This window comes from Caretta caretta, chromosome 10 (assembly GCF_965140235.1).
Source record: "Caretta caretta isolate rCarCar2 chromosome 10, rCarCar1.hap1, whole genome shotgun sequence".
Lineage (NCBI taxonomy): Eukaryota > Metazoa > Chordata > Testudines > Cheloniidae > Caretta > Caretta caretta.
Window position 1 is genome coordinate 65,731,056 of NC_134215.1, and position 24,402 is coordinate 65,755,457.

At 39.7% G+C, this 24,402-nt stretch overlaps 1 protein-coding gene across 2 annotated transcripts in view; it reads right to left on the reverse strand.

Moving 5' to 3' along the window:
• ATP8B4 (ATPase phospholipid transporting 8B4 (putative)) overlaps nt 1-24,402 on the reverse strand; it is a 156,936-nt gene that overhangs the window by 37,148 nt on the left and 95,386 nt on the right. For both annotated transcript variants that reach the window (XM_048867295.2, XM_048867297.2), the window contains exons 10-15: nt 24,096-24,184; nt 22,186-22,382; nt 19,750-19,958; nt 18,182-18,225; nt 14,209-14,374; nt 3,463-3,651 (exon numbers count right to left, since the gene is read on the reverse strand). In XM_048867295.2, coding sequence (XP_048723252.1) covers nt 3,463-3,651; nt 14,209-14,374; nt 18,182-18,225; nt 19,750-19,958; nt 22,186-22,382; nt 24,096-24,184 — 894 coding nt within the window. The remainder of the gene's footprint in view (nt 1-3,462; nt 3,652-14,208; nt 14,375-18,181; nt 18,226-19,749; nt 19,959-22,185; nt 22,383-24,095; nt 24,185-24,402) is intronic.

Below are 24,402 nucleotides of genomic sequence, written 5' to 3' on the forward strand. Positions count from 1 at the left end.
TTCAGTTTCAGCTGCTTTCTGGACTTCCTTTCCAAAGAAAAAAAAATTTCCTTTTTAAAATCTGTATTTCTAGTTCAAAAAATCTCAACCGGATCTCAAAATGATTTCAGGTTAATCCCACCACTCTGCCACCATGTCAAGGTTCCTTCCCCACTCTGAACGCTAGGGTACAGATGTGGGGACCTGCATGAAAAACCTCCTAAGCTTATCTTTACCAGCTTAGGTCAAAATTTCCCCAAGGTACAATATATTCCACCCTTTGTCCTTGGATTGGCCGCTACCACCACCAAACAAATACTGGTTACTGGGGAAGAGCTGTTTGGAAACGTCTTTCCCCCCAAAATACTTCCCAAAACCTTGCATCCCACTTCCTGGACAAGGTTTGGTAAAAAGACTCACCAATTTGCCTAGGTGACTACAGACCCAGACCCTTGGATCTTAAGAACAAGGAACAATCCTCCCAACACTTGCACCCCCCCTTTCCTGGGGAATGTTGGATAAAAAGCCTCACCAATTTGCATAGGTGACCACAAACCCAAACCCTTGGATCTGAGAACAATGAAAAAGCATTCAGTTTTCTTACAAGAAGACTTTTAATAGAGATAGAAGTAAGTAGAAGTAAAGAAATCCCCCCTGTAACATCAGGATGGTAGATACCTTACAGGGTAATTAGATTCAAAACATAGAGAACCCCTCTAGGCAAAACCTTAAGTTATAAAAAGATACACAGACAGAAATAGTTATTCTATTCAGCACAATTCTTTTCTCAGCCATTTAAATAAATCATAATCTAACGCATACCTAGCTAGATTACTTACTAAAAGTTCTAAGACTCCATTCCTGGTCTATCCCCGGCAAAGCAGCATATAGACAGACAGACCAGACTCTTTGTTTCTCTCCCTCCTCCCAGCTTTTGAAAGTATCTTGTCTCCTCATTGGTCATTTTGGTCAGGTGCCAGTGAGGTTACCTTTAGCTTCTTAACCCTTTACAGGTGAGAGGATTTTTTTCTCTGGCCAGGAGGGATTTTAAAGGGGTTTACCCTTCCCTTTATATTTATGACACAAGGCTTTTAAAAAGAGGTAGTTTTCATTTTTAAAATTCTGTTCTATAGAAACATTTTGGGGCACTCATAACTCAGACATCTTGCAGTAAAAACTTCAAACTTGCTTTATCCTCTAATCCTCAATGAGAATTAGTGTATAATCATATAAAGAAAAGGAGTACTTGTGGCACCTTAGAGACTAACCAATTTATTTGAGCATGAGCTTTCGTGAGCTGTAGCTGTAGCTCACGAAAGCTCATGCTCAAATAAATTGGTTAGTCTCTAAGGTGCCACAAGTACTCCTTTTCTTTTTGCGAATACAGACTAACACGGCTGTTACTCTGAAACCTGTATAATCATATGTTTACCAAGTTGAAATGCAAGACACTTTAGTTATTACTTTTGGTCTCCATATGTGTTTTAATTTCCATGAGAGAACTGGGAAATTTCACAAGCTCCACTTAATTTAAGCAAGCGCTCTCTTGCTTGCTCTCATATTAAAAAAATTTCCAGCCTTTTTCATGTGAAAACCCAATTAATAGATTTGCAAGTTTCTCTCAGTGATTTTTCTGTAAAAAATAGATAGGTTTCTTAATTGTATTTTATTTAAGATCCCTGGCTAATAAGTGGAAGGCTAGCAGAGATGTAAGGTACTGTTGGTGTTGGAACGAGAGTAGATTGGAAAAAATTCAATGAAACTTTTTTTGTGCATATTTGAAGATTCATCAAAATTGAAACATTCTACAGAGTTGTGTCAATTTTGGTGAAACTATGATGGCAACCAGGCAGGGCTCCAATGCAGCCTGGTGGGATACTGAGAACCCTGCCTCTCAGGCTTACATCTCCTTGGCAGCCTAGGCTCCCAGGGTCCACCAGCTCCAAAGCAACCCACCAGACAAAGTGCCCCACAGCCCATTCCAGAAGAATTTCAAAATGTTTGGATTTTGTTCCAAATTGGAACCAAATCAAATGCTGAAATGTCAAAATCCTCCACAAAATGGAATTACTGTTCTCCACCCAGCTCTAGTTGGAACCTCAGTTGTGCGGAAGCAACTGCTTCTTGTTATTTTGCAGGCTCCTGTTTGTGCAGCTCCTTTCTAAGTTAAGGGGGTTCAACATGGGAAGTAGCTTTCAAAAGAGATTAAACCAAACCAGAGCCTATTTTTCATCATGTCTTCTATTACCCTCATTTTTGCTTTTCTTCCATTCTCTATCCCTATTCTTCTCTCCTTTCATTTGCCTTCATCATTTTTTTCATCTGTCACCTGGATATCCTCCCATATTTGTCTCCTTCACCTTTTTCTCTCCATCATAAGTGAAGAAATTATTAAGTGATTTACATTTAGTCTTTGTTATATTGAAATTTTTTCCTAGTCTTAATTAGACGTACTTCCCTTGTCCCTTCTACTTACATTTTCTAATTTCAGCTGAAACCATAAAAAGTCAGCATTTAACAGATACTCTATGGTTATAACAAATATTTTCTATTCTAAGCACAGGGGAAAACTGTGGTAAATGTTCTTAAATGCTTACTTTTTAAAGGCAACAACTTGATCATTTCTTTGCAAACTTAGCCTGCTTAGTAAACTTTTTTTAGTATATGCAGTCCTCGACTTTATGATGTTCGAGTTATGATGAACGGCACTTACGATGCTTCTACACTTACACCCTGATTCAACTTATGACTATTGGTTTCAAGTTTATGATGTTCAGTCCCACAATGGAGTAGACTGTGGTTCCGAGTTCCAACTTACGACGCAATTGTAAGGAACCAATTGTGTCGTAAGTCCAAGGACTGCCTGTATTATTCTGAAAGCAGATTTTTGGTGTGGTTTTACACACTCTAAAGTTTTTTTCTAGATATACTTAAGATTTCTATTATTTAGTTGTTGATATTATTGATCATTTACACTTGCTTGATTATTGTAAAGCACTTTGATAAATGTTAATAGAGCAATGTAAAACCAATAAATCAATCCTAATTGTAAATCCTTATAGTTGCCGGTCACATGCTCTACAGAAACAGAGTGAGAAAAAGAGCAAAATGTATGGATTTGAAAAACTGTTTCATTATCAAATTTTCAGAAAACAAAATTCAATGCAATTAATAACCTACTGCTACTATACTTTGCATCCTTCCATCCAAGAATCTCAGAGTGTTCTACTAAACTGAAAAGTATCATAGTCCCCATATTATAGATGGAGAAAGGCATAGTCTAAATGACTCCAAGGTACCGAGAGTCTGTGGCAGAGGAGGAAGTGACATCTAGATATCCTGAGACTTCCACTTCCTTCCTTTTTCTAACCGTTGGCAGTTGGCAGGTTAGAGCTCTCACTGGTAGCTAAAAGCTGGCTCTAGGCTTGTGTGTCTTGCAAACAACAGGCATGAAAGAAACAAAGAGAAAGCTACATGCTGTACCTATTACAGACATCCTTTTCCTGATATTGTTAAAATCCAGAATTGCTAAGAGCTGGTATGTAACAAGTTTGCCCATTTCTTCCACAGTGATGGTCTCTGGGGTCCGGGACTTAAAGATGAAACCGAAGTTTCTGGCAGCGGTTACTAGAGCACCTTCATCTGGCGACTGCACCTGGTAAACCAATTCACCTACAAGAAAAAAAACCCAAACACTGTACGTAACCGAGTTTTGAGCCCTGCATTAATAGCTTCACTTTTAGTCCATTAAAGAACAGCAGTACTGAACAGTACTTCATGGCTGATGACCTCTGCTGAAGGCAGAGCTGCACTGTCTGACTGCAGTGATCAGTAGGCAGGGGGAGAAGGAAAAAAGGCAGGAAAATGATCTGTCATAAAACTTAGTAAAAGTCTTTTCTCTGGGACCAACTCATCACATTGCGAAAGGGAATGAGGTGTGCATTGCGGTGTCTTTTATGCTTCATCAGTGCAACATAATGATGTGGTGTCAGCCATGAAAATATTTTGGGATGTTTAATGTCAAAACCTGCCTAGATGGCAAGAAAACCAAAATTTTGCCTCCTCTATTGTCCAGGCCCCAGCTGCTACTGCCAGGAGGGCTCTGCTGTGGGTGGCAAGCCAGAAAAGGAAGTAGGACAACTGTGTGGGTTTGGAGGACATTTGTAATAGATAAGGGTTCAATTTCTGTGCACTGAATGCCTGGGACAAAGATACCATGGAAAGGGACTTCACATTCAGGGTGTGATTTCAGAGTCATATTCTCAGAGAAAGTCTGTTCGCTCCCTCAGCCTCGGAAGTGTTGTACAGTAATTCCCATTAAGAACTTGATATTACCATTGGAAGGTAAAAATAACTTTACCCCAAACAATTTGAAAATTCTCTTCTTTTGAGGTAAAATGTTGAAGAACATACCCAGCATATCTGAGCATGCTGCATCGCATGCATCAGCTGGCCTTACATGGCACAGAACCTTATGGGAATTTAGGGCTGGATAAAGCCCTAACTGTATAAACCTATAAGATATTGCACATGTAGATAAGGACACTGGACTCATTTTTCAGATATTGTTACTTTAATATATCAAATTTCTGTATCTGGATACTCCACATTGAAGTTAAAGGGGCATGTGTACTAAGATACACAGAAGGATACTCGAAGACCAGTATTCACATTCTGCCCAAGTCATACTGTAAATAAGCATGAAAGATATCCTTTTATGGTTAAAAAGGGCCTCTGTGAAAAGGTCAAGAGATCCGTATGATATCTAGCCAATAAACAGATGCAAATGAGTAATTTCCTCAGAATCAAAGTTTAGTCATAGCTACAAAACCCATCAGAAGCCCAACTACATGGCAGAGACAGAAGCAGTCAGGTAGCACAAAAATAGGAACTAAATTATTAACACACAAGTGACCAAAATAACCCCAGAAGAATCTTAAAACTAGGGCAGATGTCAGAATTTTTTCATTCTGTTTCTCACTCCTGCAGTCCTGAGATTGCTATAGAAAAGTAGAGAAAATTATAGTTAAAAACTATAAACTATATAAAACTAACTTTAATGAAATGGTAAAAGGTGGAATAATCAACTCCATGAAGTCAAGAAATTCAATAAACGAATGAGTCTAAATTCTTTTCCCCATTACACTAGCATCAAAGTCTCCATGGACTTTGATGGAGTTACTCCAGATTTACAGAGAGCAAAATTTAGCCCAGAGTTTCTAAAAGAGTCTTAACTCAGCTTCAGTGCACATTCTATATATTTCATGCTGAACTGAACATAAAACAGTAATTACTATTAAGATGTAAATTTAAAGACAAACATCTATAGGAAATATTTATTTGCATGCCCAATTTTTTCATCCAGTACAAAGTAGCTGAACGAATTTGGCTGAGACTCAAAAAAAAAAAATCTTTTGACTGAGACAATGCAGGAATAAATTCAGCCTAAAGAGAATTTTTTTGAGAAAGTTATGAATACATGAAAAAGGAGAAAGTGGGATGGCTACAGCAGAAACAAGAGCTCAACCTTATTTCATTTGCTTCTCAAAAACAAAATATATAAAAGTACTGCTAAGCCTTAATAATAATAATACTTAGCACTTCTGCTGTGCCTGATTTACATCTTTAGAGAGGGTCTTACAAACACTAATTATTCTTGCACAATCAAAAAACAAAGCATTAAAAAAGGAAATTGTGTCATGCTAGTAAAATGAAAAACTGTGGCATGGAAACTAGAACATATTGTACTAGCTCTCTTATTAATTAAAAAAATCCAGTAGATATAAATTTAAATACAATCCACCTTTTGTCACCATTATAAAACTCTGTCACCTGCCAGGCAAATCTTAGACCACAGTGCACTTCAAACTGTTCCACAATGAATATAGCCTGTGGAAATCATAAGCTTCTTTCTGTGGCTAAACTTGCCCAGTGCAGTGCAGAACTTCATACACAAATGCTCAAAAGTGCTTCATATTCTGGATATTAAAAATAAAATTTTCTATGGCACTATCCTAGGAAAACAATCATTAATAACTTTGCTTAACAACAAATAAATTTCTTCCAATTTACATACAAAGCTAGCTGGCAATGAAGTTTAACTATGTGGAAAGTATGAATGATAACAAGCCAGCCATTTATAATTTTTTATTAATTTTTCCAAGTGCAATATATATACCAAAATACCAGATTCATCACAAGCCAGCCATTTGTTGGCAAAAGGGTTATGAAAAAAGGTCAGATAATGTAGAAAATTTTCCTAAAGGTCTCATTTTTAAAATTAATTTGAATTCAGATAGAGATTTGGTTGAAAATCCCCAGAAAAGAGAATTTTTACACATGGAATAAATTTTGGGAAGACACACTATATCTACATACAAAACAAACAGATTGAAACCTTGTTTAAGTGAAAAACTGAATCCAATAATAACTGATAGAAGAGATAGGTTGTGGATTCTCCTTTTTTGCGTTTACGAAATTCTCATGGAACTTATCCATTAAATTTTTGGGATTTAGCTATCATCTCTCCCGCTAGAAGAAATGAAAAAGGCTCCATGAACAATAATATGAGCAATGAAATAGACTGATTGATCCTACACCAGATGAAGGAAGAGGACTGAAAAGAAATCAAACTTTCCACCTCCAAGTCACTGCTTTAATTCAACTTTAGTCTATAGTGACAAAGTCATTAGCAATTGCCACATGTTTATGAGGCCTAAATGTAGTAAGCTGGTCTCAGTCCGGTTCCTAATCATAATTGGCACCATGTTGGCAGTCTGAAAGAAGCCAAGAATTAAATGGGCATCAAGATTAAAATGCCCTCTGAGCCCTAAAGAAAGACTCTCTAGTTCAAATCACATTGCCAGTGCAAACATTCCCATAATGATCCACCATTCTCTGAGCTGAACTTGTGAATGGATAGAAACTGTGAGTGAAAAGAGGACTTCTGTAAAACAGAGACCTCCTGACCCACCTCTTCAACTTAAAAAAAAAAAAATTAAAGGTAGCTTGCAGTGCCCAAATGAGTTAGCATTAACTGGATACTTACTTCCTAATGAACTGGAAGAGTTTAGAGTTACTCAATACTTTTTGACACAAAATCCCTGACTTTTTTGTAGCCAAGTACTCCCATCAGTTTCAATCAACTTCAAAATCAACACAAAGGTTTTTACTATGAATTAAAGATTTTTGTACTGTTTGAAGTTGAAAAAAACATGCATCAGAACAAAACATAGCAAGACAATTACAGGTTATGAGATCATGTCTCAAAACAGTTATGCATAAGTACTAGCCAAAATGTGTTACATCTCAGTTAATCGTTACGATATGGTCCATTTCCTTTTGAATATGCCACAGCAGCAACATAAACCAATACAATTTGATTAGGTAAAAATAAGAAATTCTCCTTAACAGATCTACCTTCTTGGGAGGCAGATAGAATCGTTGTCTCACAGCTTAGAAACAGAGGGTATGTCTACACTACGGAATAAGGTCGAATTTATAGAAGTCGTTTTTTTAGAAATCGGTTTTATATATTCGAGGGTGTGTGTCCTCACAGAAAATGCTCTAAGTGCATTAACTCAGCGGAGCGCTTCCACAGTACCGAGGCTAGAGTCGACTTCCGGAGCATTGCACTGTGGGTAGCTATCCCACAGTTCCCGCAGTCTCCGCTGCCCATTGGAATTCTGGGTTGAGATCCCAATGCCTGATGGGGCTAAAACATTGTCGCGGGTGGTTCTGGGTACATATCGTCAGGCCCCCGTTCCCTCCCTCCCTCCGTGAAAGCAAGGGCAGACAATCGTTTCGCACCTTTTTTCCTGAGTTACCTGTGCAGATGCCATACCATGGCAAGCATGGAGCCCGCTCAGGTAACCGTCACCTTATGACTCCTGGGTGCTGGCAGACGCGGTACGGCATTGCTACACAGTAGCAGCAACCCCTTGCCTTGTGGCAGCAGACGGTACAGTACGACTGGTAGCCGTCATCGTCATGTCCGAGGTGCTCCTGGCCACGTCGGCTGGGAGCGCCTGGGCAGACATGGGCGCAGGGACTAAATTTGGAGTGACTTGACCAGGTCATTCTCTTTAGTCCTGCAGTCAGTCCTATTGAACCGTCTTATGGTGAGCAGGCAGGTGATACAGATTGCTAGCAGTCGTACTGTACCATCTTCTGCCAGGCAGGCAAGAGATGAGGATTGCTAGCAGTCGTATTGTACCATCTTCTGCCAGGCAGGCAAGAGATGAGGATGGCTAGCAGTCGTACTGTACCATCTTCTGCCGAGCAGCCATGAGATGTGGATGGCATGCAGTCCTTCTGCACCGTCTGCTGCCAGCCAAAGATGTAAAAGATAGATGGAGTGGATCAAAACAAGAAATAGACCAGATTTGTTTTGTACTCATTTGCTTCCCCCCCCTCCCCCGTCTAGGGGACTCATTCCTCTAGGTCACACTGCAGTCACTCACAGAGAAGGTGCAGCGAGGTAAATCTAGCCATGTATCAATCAGAGGCCAGGCTAACCTCCTTGTTCCAATAAGAACAATAACTTAAGTGCACCATTTCCTATTGGAACCCTCCGTGAAGTCCTGCCTGAAATACTCCTTGATGTAAAGACACCCCCTTTGTTGATTTAGCTCCCTGAAGCCAACCCTGTAAGCCGTGTCGTCAGTCGCCCCTCCCTCCGTCAGAGCAACGGCAGACAATCGTTCCGCGCCTTTTTTCTGTGCGGACGCCATACCAAGGCAAGCATGGAGGCCGCTCAGCTCACTTTGGCAATTAGGAGCACATTAAACACCACACGCATTATCCAGCAGTATATGCAGCACCGGAGCCTGGCAAAGCGATACCGAGCGAGGAGGCGACGTCAGCGCCGTCACGTGAGTGATCAGGACATGGACACAGATTTCTCTGAAAGCATGGGCCCTGCCAATGCATGCATCATGGTGCTAATGGGGCAGGTTCATGCTGTGGAACGCCGATTCTGGGCTCGGGAAACAAGCACAGACTGGTGGGACCGCATAGTGTTGCAGGTCTGGGACGATTCCCAGTGGCTGCGAAACTTTTGCATGCGTAAGGGCACTTTCATGGAACTTTGTGACTTGCTTTCCCCTGCCCTGAAGCGCATGAATACCAAGATGAGAGCAGCCCTCACAGTTGAGAAGCGAGTGGCGATAGCCCTGTGGAAACTTGCAATGCCAGACAGCTACCGGTCAGTTGGGAATCAATTTGGAGTGGGCAAATCTACTGTGGGGGCTGCTGTGATGCAAGTAGCCCACGCAATCAAAGATCTGCTGGTATCAAGGGTAGTGACCCTGGGAAATGTACAGGTCATAGTGGATGGCTTTGCTGCAATGGGATTCCCTAACTGTGGTGGGGCCATAGACGGAACCCATATCCCTATCTTGGCACCGGAGCACCAAGCCGCTGAGTACATAAACCACAAGGGGTACTTTTCGATAGTGCTTCAAGCTCTGGTGGATCACAAGGGACGTTTCACCAACATCAACGTGGGATGGCCGGGAAAGGTACATGACGCTCGCATCTTCAGGAACTCTGGTCTGTTTCAAAAGCTGCAGGAAGAGACTTTATTCCCTGACCAGAAAATAACTGTTGGGGATGTTGAAATGCCAAAATGTATCCTTGGGGACCCAGCCTACCCCTTAATGCCATGGCTCATGAAGCCGTACACAGGCAGCCTGGACAGTAGTCAGGAGCTGTTCAACTACAGGCTGAGCAAGTGCAGAATGGTGGTAGAATGTGCATTTGGACGTTTAAAGGCGCGCTGGCGCAGTTTACTGACTCGCTTAGACCTCAGCAAAACCAATATTCCCACTGTTATTACTGCTTGCTGTTTGCTCCACAATATCTGTGAGAGTAAGGGGGAGACGTTTATGGCGGGGTGGGAGGTTGAGGCAAATCGCCTGGCTGCTGGTTACGCGCAGCCAGACACCAGGGCGGTTAGAAGAGCACAGGAGGGCGCGGTACGCATCAGAGAAGCTTTGAAAACCAGTTTCATGACTGGCCAGGCTACGGTGTGAAAGTTCTGTTTGTTTCTCCTTGATGAAACCCCCCACCCCTTGGTTCACTCTACTTCCCTGTAAGCTAACCACCCGCCCCTCCTCCCGTCAATCACCGCTTGCAGAGGCAATAAAGTCATTGTTGCTTCACATTCATGCATTCTTTATTCATTCATCACACAAATAGGGGGATGACTACCAAGGTAACCCAGGAGGGGTGGTGGAGGAGGGAAGGAAAATGCCACACAGCACTTTAAGCACAGCACTTTAAAAGTTTACAACTTTAAAATTTATTGAATGACAGCCTTCTTTTTTTTGGGCAATCCTCTGTGGTGGGGTGGCTGGTTGGCTGGAGGCCCCCCCCACCGCGTTCTTGGGCGTCTGGGTGTGGAGGCTATGGAACTTGGGGAGGAGGGCGGTTGGTTACTCAGGGGCTGCAGTGGCAGTCTGTGCTCCAGCTGCCTTTGCTGCAGCTCAACCATACACTGGAGCATACTGGTTTGGTCCGCCAGCAACCTCAGCATTGAATCCTGCCTCCTCTCATCACGCTGCCGCCACATTTGAGCTTCAGCCCTGTCTTCAGCCCGCCACTTACTCTCTTCAGCCCGCCACCTCTCCTCCCGGTCATTTTGTGCTTTCCTGCACTCTGACATTATTTGCCTCCACGCATTCGTCTGTGCTCTGTCAGTATGGGAGGACAGCATCAGCTCGGAGAACATTTCATCGCAAGTGCATTTTTTTTTCTTTCTAAGCTTCACTAGCCTCTGGGAAGGAGAAGATCCTGTGATTATTGAAACAAATGCAGCTGGTGGAGAAAAAAAAAGGGACAGCGGTATTTAAAAAGACACATTTTATAAAACAGTGGCTACACTCTTTCAGGGTAATCCTTGCTGTTAACATTACATACATAGCACATGTGCTTTCGTTACAAGGTCGCATTTTGCCTCCCCCCACCGCGTGGCTACCCCCTCAACCCTCCCCCCTCCCTGTGGCTAACAGCGGGGAACATTTCTGTTTAGCCACAGGCAAACAGCCCAGCAGGAATGGGCTCCTCTGAGTGTCCCCTGAAGAAAAGCACTCTATTTCAACCAGGTGACCATGAATTATATCTCACTCTCCTGAGGATAACACAGAGAGATAAAGAACGGATGTTGTTTGAATGCTAGCAAACATACACTGCAATGCTTTGTTCTACAATGATTCCTGAGTACGTGTTACTGGCCTGGAGTGGTAAAGTGTCCTACCATTAAGGACACAATAAGGCTGCCCTCCCCAGAAACCTTTTGCAAAGGCTTTAGGAGTACATCTAGGAGAACCGCGAATGCCAGGGCAAAGTAATCCTTTCACATGCTTGCTTTTAAACCATGTATAGTATTTTAAAAGGTACACTCACCAGAGGTCCCTTCTCCGCCTGCTGGGTCCAGGAGGCAGCCTTGGGTGGGTTCGGGGAGTATTGGCTCCAGGTCCAGGGTGAGAAACAGTTCCTGGCTGTCAGGAAAACCGGTTTCTCTGCTTGCTTGCTGTGAGCTATCTACAACCTCATCATCATCATCATCTTCTTCGTCCCCAAAACCTGCTTCCGTATTGCCTCCATCTCCATTGAAGGAGTCAAACAACACGGCTGAGGTAGTGGTGGCTGAACCCCCTAAAATGGCATGCAGCTCATCATAGAAGCGGCATGTTTGGGGCTCTGATCCGGAGCGGCCGTTCGCCTCTCTGGTTTTCTGGTAGGCTTGCCTCAGCTCCTTCAGTTTCACACGGCACTGCTTCGGGTCCCTGTCCTTCATGCCCTGGGAGATTTTGACAAAGGTTTTGGCATTTCGAAAACTGGAACAGAGTTCTGATAGCACAGATTCCTCTCCCCAAACAGCGATCAGATCCCGTACCTCCCGTTCGGTCCATGCTGGAGCTCTTTTGCGATTCTGGGACTCCATCATGGTCACCTGTGCTGATGAGCTCTGCATGGTCACCTGCAGCTTGCCACGCTGGCCAAACAGGAAATGAGATTTAAAAGTTGGCGGTTCTTTTCCTGTCTACCTGGCCAGTGCATCTGAGTTGAGAGTGCTGTCCAGAGCGGTCACAATGGAGCACTCTGGGATAGCTCCCGGAGGCCAATACCATCGAATTGTGTCCACAGTACCCCAAATTCGAGCCGGCAACGTCGATTTAAGCACTAATCCACTTGTCAGGGGTGGAGTAAGGAAATCGATTTTAAGAGCCCTTTAAGTCGAAATAAAGGGCTTCATTGTGTGGATGGGTGCAGGTTTACATCGATTTAACGCTGCTAAATTTGACCTAAAGTCCTAGTGTAGACCAGGGCAGAGGTTTAAAATCAAAGGCCTGTTATTTCTGTGTTAAACAATGGACAAGATGCATTAGCTACTTGTAAATGCTGTGTTAACATATGCTCATCCATGAGACAGGTAACTGAGGTGCTGTCACACTCCATACATCTTCTCTTCCCAGAATCCTGTCCTCTGTGACTATGACTATGGTGATTTATTTCATGTTACACACAGCATGACTGGTTCTAAAGAGTCTAATACCATAGAAAAGTATCCAACTTTAATTCAGCCACCAGTATAGAATGAGCACATGACACGGCAACATAACAAAGTGAGGATAATTAGTCTGCATCTTGAAAGGTGGACTGTGATGCATAGGGCCCTACCAAATTCACTGACATGAAAAACACGTCATGAACCATGAAATATGGTCTCCCACCATGAACTCTTGTCTTTTGTGTGTTTTTACACTATTCTATACAGATTTTACAGGGGAGACCAGTATTTCTCAAACTGGGGGTCCTGACTCAAAAGGAAATTGCAGGGGCGTCACAAGATTATTTTAGGACAGTGGCGGCTATTGACTGAGGGCCCAGCTTTGCAGGCAGCAGAGCAGAAGTAAGAGTGGCAATATCATACCATGCCATCCTTCCTTCTGCACTGCTGCTGGCAGCAGCTCTGCCTTCAGAGCTGGGCTCCCGGCCAGTAGCTCCTGCTCTCCAGCTGCCCATCTCTGAAGGCAGCACTGCCACCAGAAGTAGCGCAGAAGTAAGGATAACAGTACTGCAATGCTGCCTACATAACCTTGTGACCCCCCACAACTCCTTTTTGGGTCAGGACCCCTACAATTATAACACCATGAAATTTCAAATTTAAATTGCTGAAATCATGAAATCAGGCATGCATCCGATGAAGTGAGCTGTCGCTCACGAAAGCTTACGCTCAAATAAATTGGTTAGTCTCTAAGGTGCCACAAGTCCTCCTTTTCTTTTTGTGAAATCATGAAATTTACGATTTTTTTAATCCTATGACTATGAAATTGACCAAAATGGATGCTGAATTTGGTAGGGCCCTAGTGATACAGTGGAACTCCCAATAATCCCAATTCTTGGATCATGAAGGGGATTTTTACAAAAATGAGGAATTATAGTAAGACTAGCTTCTCTTCATGAATAACACATGATATGGCTAACATTGTTTAAAGGCTTCCTAATTTTCGATTTCAGAATTGTAACAGTTTGCAAGCTGAAAATATTGTCAACACTTCCAGACCAAGATTATACACAATTTGTGCTCACACACCTGAACTATATGGCTCATCCAAGATATGTACCATATATTACACTTATAAAAATATCCAAACCAATACTAAAAGGCACAATAATCAAGTGGAAACAAAAATAATTGTATGCAATACTCTAAAGAGATGAAATAATCTTACTTCCCTCTCTTTTGTGGGAAGACTTAAAAAAGACTAACTTTTAATGAAGATCCACCTGGCCTCTAATTTTGCACATGCACCTATGTGCACTATCACTCCCCCAGGCAAAATTGCCTGAACTAAATTAGGGGCCAGCATAACAAGTAAGCCAATGCAAACAGTGTATGCCAATGCTATGCTCACAGAACCCTGTGGAAATCAGACAATTTCAAGGATGAAAAGGTATTTACATGTGTCAGAGAACAGAAAAATCAGTTATTTGCTTATGCAACTAAGATTTGCATGTGCAATTACTTAATTTGTACTCAGAAACACCTGACAGTGTACCCAGAGTTTTAAGGGTGCAAGATCTGCATCCACATTTTTATGGCTCCTTCTTGACTCACTTCTTCCTTTAAAAATGTGGCTAACCTATACTTTTTAAGTTAGAAAAGTGCTATAGAAACCAAATATTTAGAATCTCTTATAACTAAGCTTTTCAGTAGTTTACCTGCATTTTTTTCTTCAGGCATGACTGTATGGCAGAGGGAAAGCAACCTAAAGAACTCATGTACCATTGCATCTCCTAGTTGAATGGATTCAATCAGGCTGTGATCATAAAATTGAAATTTTCTATCTGCTAGTGGGTTGAATGAAAAATCCACTGGCACTGTTTTCTGCAAGAGAAAAACAAACAAACACAATGTTTAAAAGAGTAAGGATTTTAAATGGTTGAGATCCTTTTATTTTGATATTTTTGTATTAAGAGACTATATTAGAAACCCACACAAAGTAAAATGGCATAATTTAATTTCATGGTACAATTACATATCTGGATTTTGCATTTGTAATTAAGACTCCTTTTTGTTCTCACTGACAGTGGTTGAAAAAGATCTAAAACAGAAAATTAATACTTGTATTTGGTCTACAGGCACAAAAGAAAGTGGTCCTTAATCTTCAGTTTTGTAATGTATCCTTTTTCATCAAAAAAGTTAAATATCAGAAAAATGACATTTGTTTTTTAACTGACAAGGCTACATTAATATTAAAAAGATAAGTTTTTAAAACAAGACTGTTGAGGGGTGGGGATATTTTCAAAGACACAGATGGCAGCTGGGCCTAAAAGCTAATCAATTTTAACAAGTCTCCAGAGTCCAGACATAAGGCTAAATGTTAAACACTCTAGCAGACATGGGCTGCGTAGTCTGAGACTGAAGTACATTGAAGTAAATACACACATTTTCAACCTATTATTTGTTTTGTATTTCAAAACCAGTTATTCCGTTTAATCAGTAAGGACAGTTCTTAAGAATAAAATTGGTACCTGCCTGATGTCATTTTCCAAACATTTTCAAGTTATGTTGCTTATTATGTCATAAAATCATTTCTACTGTGGCAGGCATCTCATAGAAAAAGTGTTTTTGAAGTAAATTTGGACTGGAAATATTCAGTCACTTTCATCTAGAGACAGAGGGGAGCTCGATGCAGTCTATTTTAAGACACTACAAGAGCAGGAAATTTGTCAAGCAATGTGCTGGCTGCTGTGTTCCAGAATGTATGTCACTGCACTCTGCTTACTGGAGTCAAAATTGATCAAATGTTTGTTGTTTTTCCTTTTTAATGGCTAGCCTGCAAAGAAGATATAAACCCTAATACCACTGAAAGCCAATTGAACTGTTCCTTTAGCTTCAGAGGCAGGGAAACATGCTTCATTTGAGTTTTAGTTTTTGTTTACTGAAATGTAATTTTTTCTTTACAAAAACAAATGACAGAAAAGACAAAGATATCAGAAGTACAGAGCAGGAGCCTCTCAATGCAAACCAATTATAAAGAAATATACAGAAGAAAAGAAAAAGTATCAAAACAACCAGAAGCAAGGGCACATCTAGATACCTCATAGTTAACAAATAACATACACACAGGTTTAGAGTCCATCAGAATGTTAGGATAGTTTAAAATTAATAAGATAAGAAGTTGGCCATTTTTTGTTATGTTCAGATTAGGATCACTGCTGCATGTTCAATTAATGGTAGCTAAGTAACTGGCAGACTTGTTATTCTTAGGATTCCTAACTGTGTTCTAACAATGAGTTTCTAGGAATCAGGAGGTTAGCTTATGAAGTTATGGCATGGCCTTTTATAATAATAATTATACCACTGATACAGAGCTTTTCATCAATAGATTTCAAAGCACTGTCGAAAAGAGGTTAGTATCATTACAAATATATAGGTTTTTACACATTTATAGTAATTTTCTTCCATTCCTCCCCGCACCCAGCCTGGGTTTCTTGAGTTTAGCTAAGGATTATCTCCAGTACATGTTAATAGCTTCTGTGCCTTTTTGTAGGGCCTCCAAACACTAGAGGGCAAGGAATTGTAGCATGTATCTGTATTTCCAAAAAAGTTAATAAGCACAGAACTGAGGTTACACCTACTATAAACATTGTGATTATACACAATAAAACTGATCTTGAATTTGAGGGGGTAGTGCATCTTCCCCTGAACAAGCTATTCAAAGACCCAGATGAAGAGCTTCTGTAGAGATAATAGGAACAAAAGAAGCTGTAACAAATGATAGCACAAACATGTTCCTGTCTAATTCTACCTTACATAATTTTCCACAGTGTCACTGATGTGGAAAAGGATGCGGAATCTAATATGAACTAGAGTTCAAGGGCAATGTACTCATATCACTGCAGATACAGCGAACAGTACTGGTCAAATGATTGACTTTCTAGCTATCCCACAACATCAGATACTTTGTTCTACCTCAGCACAAGGGCGGGGGGGGGGGTTTGCTGGACTAGATGACCTCTCAAGGTCACTTCTAGCACTACATTTCTATACTTCTATGCAACACAAACAATGCCAGGGAGTCAATACTAGTTGCATAGTGGGGGGGGCGAAAAATCTTGTTTAGTGTAGCTAATACTAAATAATTTAGAAATGAATAAGGAAATGTGACCCTTCTAATTTTATGCAGCTCAGCAGAAGAGAGTGAATGAGATTAGAATATCACTCTGACTCTTCCCTCTCAAATCTTGCTGCTGTCTAGCTAAAAAAATCTACAACCAAGTCCTTATAAAGCCAGAGAAATAATGGAATCTAATTGGGCTATATGACTTCTATCAGTCCCTATTTTGCTATGTAAGGGTCTGTTCCCGTTCCTATTGACTTCAGTGGTACAGGCAGAACCAAATGTAGGGATGGAGGAACCTTGAGAAGTCATTGAGTCCAGCCTTCTGCGTCAAGGCAGGACCAAATAAACCTAGACCATCTCTGACAGGTTTCAGTCCAACCTTGTCTTAAAAAACTTCAATGATAGGGATTCCACAAACTCCTTTGGAAGCCTATTCTACAGCTTAACTACCCTTATTGTTAGAAAGTTTTTCCTAATATCTAATTTAAATCTCCCTTGCTGCAGATTAAGCCCATTACTTCTTGTCCTGTCGTCAGTGGACATGGAGAACAATTGATTACAGTCCTCTTTTTAACATCCCTTGACTTATTTGAAAACTATAATTAGGTTCCTCCTCAGTCTTCTTTTCTCAAGACTAAACATGCCTGCTTTGTAACCTTTCCTCATAGGTCAAGTTTTCTAAACTTTGTATCATTTTTGTTGCTTTCCTCCAGACTTTCTCCAATTTGTCCACATCTTTCATAAGTGTGGTGCCCAGAATTAGATACAGGACTACAGCTGAGGCCTCCCCAGTGCTGAGTGGAGCAGGACAATTATCACCCGTGTCTTATATGCAACAATTCTGTTAATACACCCTAGAATGACATTAGCCTTTTTCTCAACAGCATCACATTGTTGACTCATATTTGATTTGTGTTCCACTATAATCCCAGATCCTTTTCAGCAGTACTACTGCCTAGCCAGTTATTCCCCATTTTGTAGTTGCGCATTTGGTAATAGCTGATCTTTTGGAGTGTGAAAACAAAGCAGTCTGGCTACTTACATGGCTCCCATCATCATAGTAACTCACAGTATAGTCCTGCTCCAAAATACTCATTGTTCTATTTGATTGTTACATACAAAATGTAGGTGCTTTTAATTACCTGAAACAGTACTGCTTGAAGTTACACCTGGTGCTGTGTGATTGGCATTCAGCCCTACTGCCTAGAGAAAGAAGGGCCATAAAAGGAGGATGTAAGGGCTTGTCTACACTTGGAAGTTCACCAAAACAGCTATTCTGGAATAAGAATGTTCATACAGGTACTTATACTGAAATAACTGTTCTGGAATAATTATTTCGGAATAGCTATTTTGGTAAATTTTAAAATGTAATCAAACTCCTAGAGGGAAAAGAAATTTCATGTTTTTCTTGCCTACATCTTACTATAAGTTATTCTACAGCATGTTTCAAGTTCAGGGAAAATTAATATTTAATTGAAAATTACTGATCTATTGAAAATATTTTAATGATTAAATAAGCTATATTACAATATACTAAATATTTAGTAACTTGGTCATATTTATACCTCATTAATTTCTGTTTTCCGGCCAAAGTCATCATATACATCACCTACAAAATACAAAGTTAATTAACATAAAATATGACATTTAATTCCAGTTTTAGAGTTTTATGAAATAACTTTTTCATATTTTTTTAGACTATGGAGGTAGACATCAAAGAGGAAACACGTATTGCAACAACATTCTAAAATATTGCAGTGGATCATGGTACAACCAACATTATCTTAAAGTAAATGCTTCCATTCTATTGTCTACAATGCCACTGAATTTTTTCCTCCAGCTATTGTATTTATTCTGATTGTTTAGGGCTTGATTCTGCTATCACTTATGCATAAGAATCTACTTTATTCACATGAGTAACCCCATAGAAGTCAAGGGTTATAAAGTATACTTGTTGCATATTTTCAGTATCTGGCTCTCAAGTTTTATACGGGGTGTTTATTATGCAATTGAGACATACAAATATTCACTTGCTGAAAAAATTACCTTAGTATTTGTAGTATTACCTAAACTTCTCTATACAGAGACTACCCAGAATATTAGCAAATACTAATGTAGTTATTTTATTAGTCTAAAACATTCTGTAAGACAGTTGGCAAGTTTTTAAAGAATTACCACTTTACACTAAAGGATTTTTAATACCATGTTTTTATATTATATTATATCTATATTTATAAGTCTAAAACTAGTCTCTAAGGGACTGATTTCAAGATTACAGAAGTGTTGTAAAATAGATACTTGGAATATTAGGTATCAGGCCTGTGGCAGGGCACAATTTTGTTGCATTGGCAGAGACATGGGATATTTGCCCAGCAACTCCCTGGTGCTAGGCAATCAATCACTTTCTAACATCAGGTTTCAGAGTAACAGCCGTGTTAGTCTGTATTCGCAAAAAGAAAAGGAGTACTTGTGGCACCTTAGAGACTAACCAATTTATTTGAGCATAAGCTTTCGTGAGCTACAGCGGATAATACTTTCCACAGTATGCATCCGCTGTAGCTCACGAAAGCTTATGCTCAAATAAATTGGTTAGTCTCTAAGGTGCCACAAGTACTCCTTTTCTTTTTTCTAACATCAGACATTATTACAAAATAGTTATATTATAAAAGACTTCTTAGCCTGTACAAGAAGTATCATGAATATGCATTTAAAACAATATTACTCAGTTTTGGGAAGATTACAATAAATCATTGAAGGTAGTAATATGACCTGAAAGTTCATGAAAAAGCCCCCTATGTTTAATTTATATATATACAATGTCATGACTACTGGTTTTATCTCCATTCTTTAATCCTGCATTAAACCCTTGATTATCAGAAGATGGACAAGGTACCTCTAAACCCATATTTACATACTTAAGGAATCACACCAACATCAGATAGTATTTCTCTTTTATAGAGCCTGATCCAAAGCCTACAGAAGTTGACTGGAGTCTCTACACTGACTTCAAGGGAAGCTGGATAAGGCTCATAATGAACAAATGTCATCAATAATCAGCGAATGAGCTAAACAACATCACAATTAGAAGTAAACTTTACTTTACTTTATTAAACATTAATAAACACTGACTTACCGTATGTTTTTCCATTAATGGAACATTTGTTAAAAGTCATTATGTTTTGAGTGATTGTTCCTGTTTTGTCTGAGAAAATATATTCAATTTGTCCTAATTCTTCATTGAGCGTGGTAGTCCGAACCTCAGCAGGTGTATCTTTTTTGGGGTAATACATTTTACGATCCCAATTTATGAAGTAGCTGTGTCCAAGTCGAATCACTTCCACACTTTGAAAAAAAAAAAAACCACACACACAGAAACACTTTTCAGAATCGTAAAACCTTTCACATGAAAATATATCAAATGCAGTTCAATCAAAGCAGTCTTTAGAGTTCAGAGCAAAAGAGCTATGCAGAGTAAACATTATACTGTTCTATACAATGCTATCTCACACTTTTAATTCCTCTGTGAAGTAACATGCATAGTAAGAACACTGACATTTAAAAATGTATGTAAACTTCATAGTTTTCTGTCATTGTGTAAATGATATAGCATTATCAGTTGAGAATAAAATATGGACATTCTAAATTCAAGTACGTTAGGTCTTTTCAGGTTAATACTTGATGAATGAGTAGTTACTACTTTCACTCATTGGGTAGAGGCCCGCATTTTTAGAGATAAAGATCACATGAGGTCTATCTTCAAAACCATCCACATGTGGTCAGCTGACAACTGGGCTGTCTATTAATGTATACAGTTACAGATTATTACAGTTAGACAGCTGATCCACAGTGTTCTATTTCCCCATTATTGTGCATACAGACTCCAATTGTGAGAGCTACTTACATGTACTGACAATAGGCTGTGCATGTTGGACTCAATCCTAATATGCACTGGAGCACAAGTCAGCATAACTGAGAAGGAGAGTGGGATGGCTCTAAGTCATCTTTGTGCCTCCACTAATCCTGGCATTTTATTCTTTATTAACATGGATTTGATGCCCGAAGGAGCCAGAAAACTATTTTGAATCATTCTGCTAATTTTCTACCCAACGAATTGTCTAACTGCAATGTCAATATTAGCAAGGCGAAAGATGGTGGTTTTATGACTAATAACTGAAAATATGAGATTAGCTATAGAATCATAGAATATCAGGGTTGGAAGGGACCTCAGGAGGTCATCTAGTCCAACTGCCTGCTCAAAGCAGGACCAATCCCCAACTAAATCATCCCAGCCAGGGCTTTGTCAAGCCTGACCTTGAAAACTTCTAAGGAAGGAGATCTACCACTTCCCTAGGTAACCCATTTCAGTGCTTTACCACCCTTCTAGTGAAAAAAGTTTTTCCTAACATCCAACCTAAACCTCCCCCACTGCAACTTGAGACCATTGCTCCTTGTTCTGTCATCTGGTACCACTGAGAACAGTCTAGATCCATCCTCTTTGGAACCCCCCTTCTGGTAGTTGAAAGCAGCTATAAAATCCCCCCTCATTCTTCTCTTCTGCAGACTTAACAATCCCAGTTCCCTCGGCCTCTCCTCATAAGTCATGTGCTCCAGCCCCCTAATCATTTTTGTTGCCCTCCGCTGGATTCTTTCCAATTTTTTCACATCCTTTTTGTAGTATGGGGCCCAAAACTGGACAAAGTACTCCAGATGAGGCCTCACCAATGTCAAATACAGAGGAATGATCACATCCCTCGATCTGCTGGCAATGCCCCAACTTATACAGCCTAAAATGCCGTTAGCCTTCTTGGCAACAAGGGCACATTGTTGACTCATATCCAGCTTCTCGTCCATTGTAACCCCTAGGTCCTTTTCTGCAGAACTGCTGCCTAGCCATTCGGTCCCTAGTCTGTAACAGTGCATGGGATTCTTCCGTCCCATATAATATATATAATATTCCATCATATAATATACATTGTAGATTTTAATTTCCATATTTTTGAACGTTAAGAGGTGCTGGAATAATGTAAAAATTGTGTGAACAGGAACCTTAGTTAAGCAACAATGCCTTCTCAATAAACTTGTTCAGCATGAGAACAAAAGAAATTTTTACATAAGGACTCAACATTTAAGGAAGAAAAAATTAAATGTACACATCAAGGACATTCTGAGGAAAAGATGAACAACAAAAATAACACAAAGGTGATGAACGCATTGCTATTTCTCAAACCAAAGGTCAGGTGCAGGGAGTGACAGATGTCCACCACTGCTTACCTGTCAGCTGTTGGAGAGCAAAGCAAGGAGAAAACAAAAGAGTTAACATAATTCAATGACAATGAATTCTAGACAAGAAAGAAAGAAGGCAAGAAAGCAAGCATGTGCTGTTCTCCAATTCTAAGCATTATCTCCATAAAAGGTTTAGGTTTCTTATGTACAAAATATACAGCAGATCAAGTTTTAAAAACACAAAAATTAAAGGGATAAAGTATGACATTGCAATTTAGAAAAAAAGTTGAGGTGAAATAGCTATTAATATTTATATGCTTTATAAAATCATAATCTCTCATCTTACCTCACATACAAGGAAATGGGCACAACTGAATTGAGTATGATAATGTACGACCAAAATGTGAGAAATCCTGAAAATACAGAACTGTTCACCACTTCATTCCAATAAAGGTAAATTCTGAAACGGGCCCCAACCTGATGTTCCCATATTGAATTTCCTATTGCCAGAATTATTCCCATACATACCAAAAAGCTGAAGATCTGAAATGAGAATAACAGAGCTGGTTAGGTTTTTCAAAATGTGTACTATTTCCTAAAATGGATACATGGAAACTATACATTTCACTTACAGATACATATTGGTATTACCCAGTCTAAGTAAACAGGTTGCTTAAGATCCAAAACAGAACTACACAAAGCAAAGAATATTTCATCGCTAATAAACTGGGGGGAAAATCTCACTTTGTTGTTCTTTGCTCCAAATAAAGGCCCAAAATCTGAGTCCATAATTAGTTTGTCTCCAGTTAGTCTCCATTCCTTACTCAGTTTGTCTAGATACTGGCTGTGTACAAACCAGAGCCCACGTTCCCCTGACCCTTTCGCAAGTGCACAGCACATGTGTGTATGTACGTACATACATGTACAAGTGTGCCTGCTTTGCACAGGGGAGAGGCCAAATTGCAGTCTGGAGCCAAAGGGAGGCTAGGTATCAATCTCCTTCTGCTCTGGATCATGGGATAGTTACAGTGCAGTGTGAGGGGGTTTAAGATGCATCACATAAAATCACTGTAACCATATGCACACTCCCCATGCATGTTGGGGGCTCTGGGTGCCATCCTGTCTTCCTGAGACACAATGTCTCCTGATGCTCTTCCAAGATGATGTAGTTCTACACTGCTACTTTCTATGGGCTGTGATCTAAAGGCAAATCTAGCCAATAGTGAAGACCTTAGGATCTGGCCCAACATCATTATAATCTGATATTGTACATAAACTACAAATAGGTGCAGTTATTAGAAGAGTTGGCAAAAAGGTTTTTTTTATTGTTGTGATAAATAACAAAAACCTCAATGACCACTCGCTGTGAGCATGCTTATAAAAGTTTGGTTAAAGATGTGTTTTTCTAAGTCATCGGTAAATGATTAATTTTAATAGCATGTGAGTACAAAGAGCTTTAAATAACTTTAAAAATCTGAGTAGTATTTAGCCATGTTGGAAAAATTTCACTATTTCTCACATGGAAACTTCTCTCTTCATCCACAACCCCATCTATGAATCTTTGGATTTACTCAGTTAAAAAGTTTCTGCAACTCCATAATTTCTCCCATGATCAAAAACACAACATTTAAGAAAAGTAGTAGCTTTGAAGTTTGCCTATGCCAAAACTGCAATATTTTGTTTCACTAAGTAACCATAAGGAATTTGGATATATCCTTAGCTTTAATTGTAGAGACCAAGTTTGACACAGAAGTGAAATACTCAGTCCACTGAAGGTTCCTAGTTACAACTTTCTGCACCTGATCTTCACTACCTGGGGATAACCTGCCACAAAAACCAAATTAACAGGAAGGGTACAATCCTGTTCTCACTGAAGGTTAGGAACCAGAACGATGGTGAGGGATAAGAAAAATTGCTGTAAAAACCTTCTGTGCATTTGTCTTGAGCTCACCATACCAGTAGCCTCATGAAAAGATCCTGCCCTAAAGAACAACGGATTGCTACTGCTTGTAAATACTCCTGTAATGCAGGGGTGCTCAGTGACAGATAACGGTCTTCAAGATGGATAAATGTGTCTCTTTCAACCTTATGTATGTATCTGTGCTGCAAAGGTTTCATATTGGTATCGTACACTGTCCAGAAATATCTACTGATACAGATAATTCCATGATATCTGAAATGATAATTTAGTAGAGTAGATTAATGATGTGGATGCAATGCCCACTGATTTTTCCTGATCTGACGATAATAACTTACCCATAATACTAAAGTATTCATCAGCCGGTCAATGCTTGTTCTTTTAAATTTAGTTCTACCACTGTTTTGCATTAATTTAGTGTCAGGGCCTATAAAAAAAAGTAAATCTTTTTTAAAATCATTACATGATAAATTATTTACTAAAATTATTAAATACATTACTGAAATTTTTAAAAATACACATATTGAAGCTACTTTTTCTAATGCATATGCAAGAAATAAATTCTAAAAACTGAGATATTCTCATTTTGCATATTTTAATTGTCTAAAAGCATTCCTGAGCTTTCGCAATCAAGTCTGAAAAATA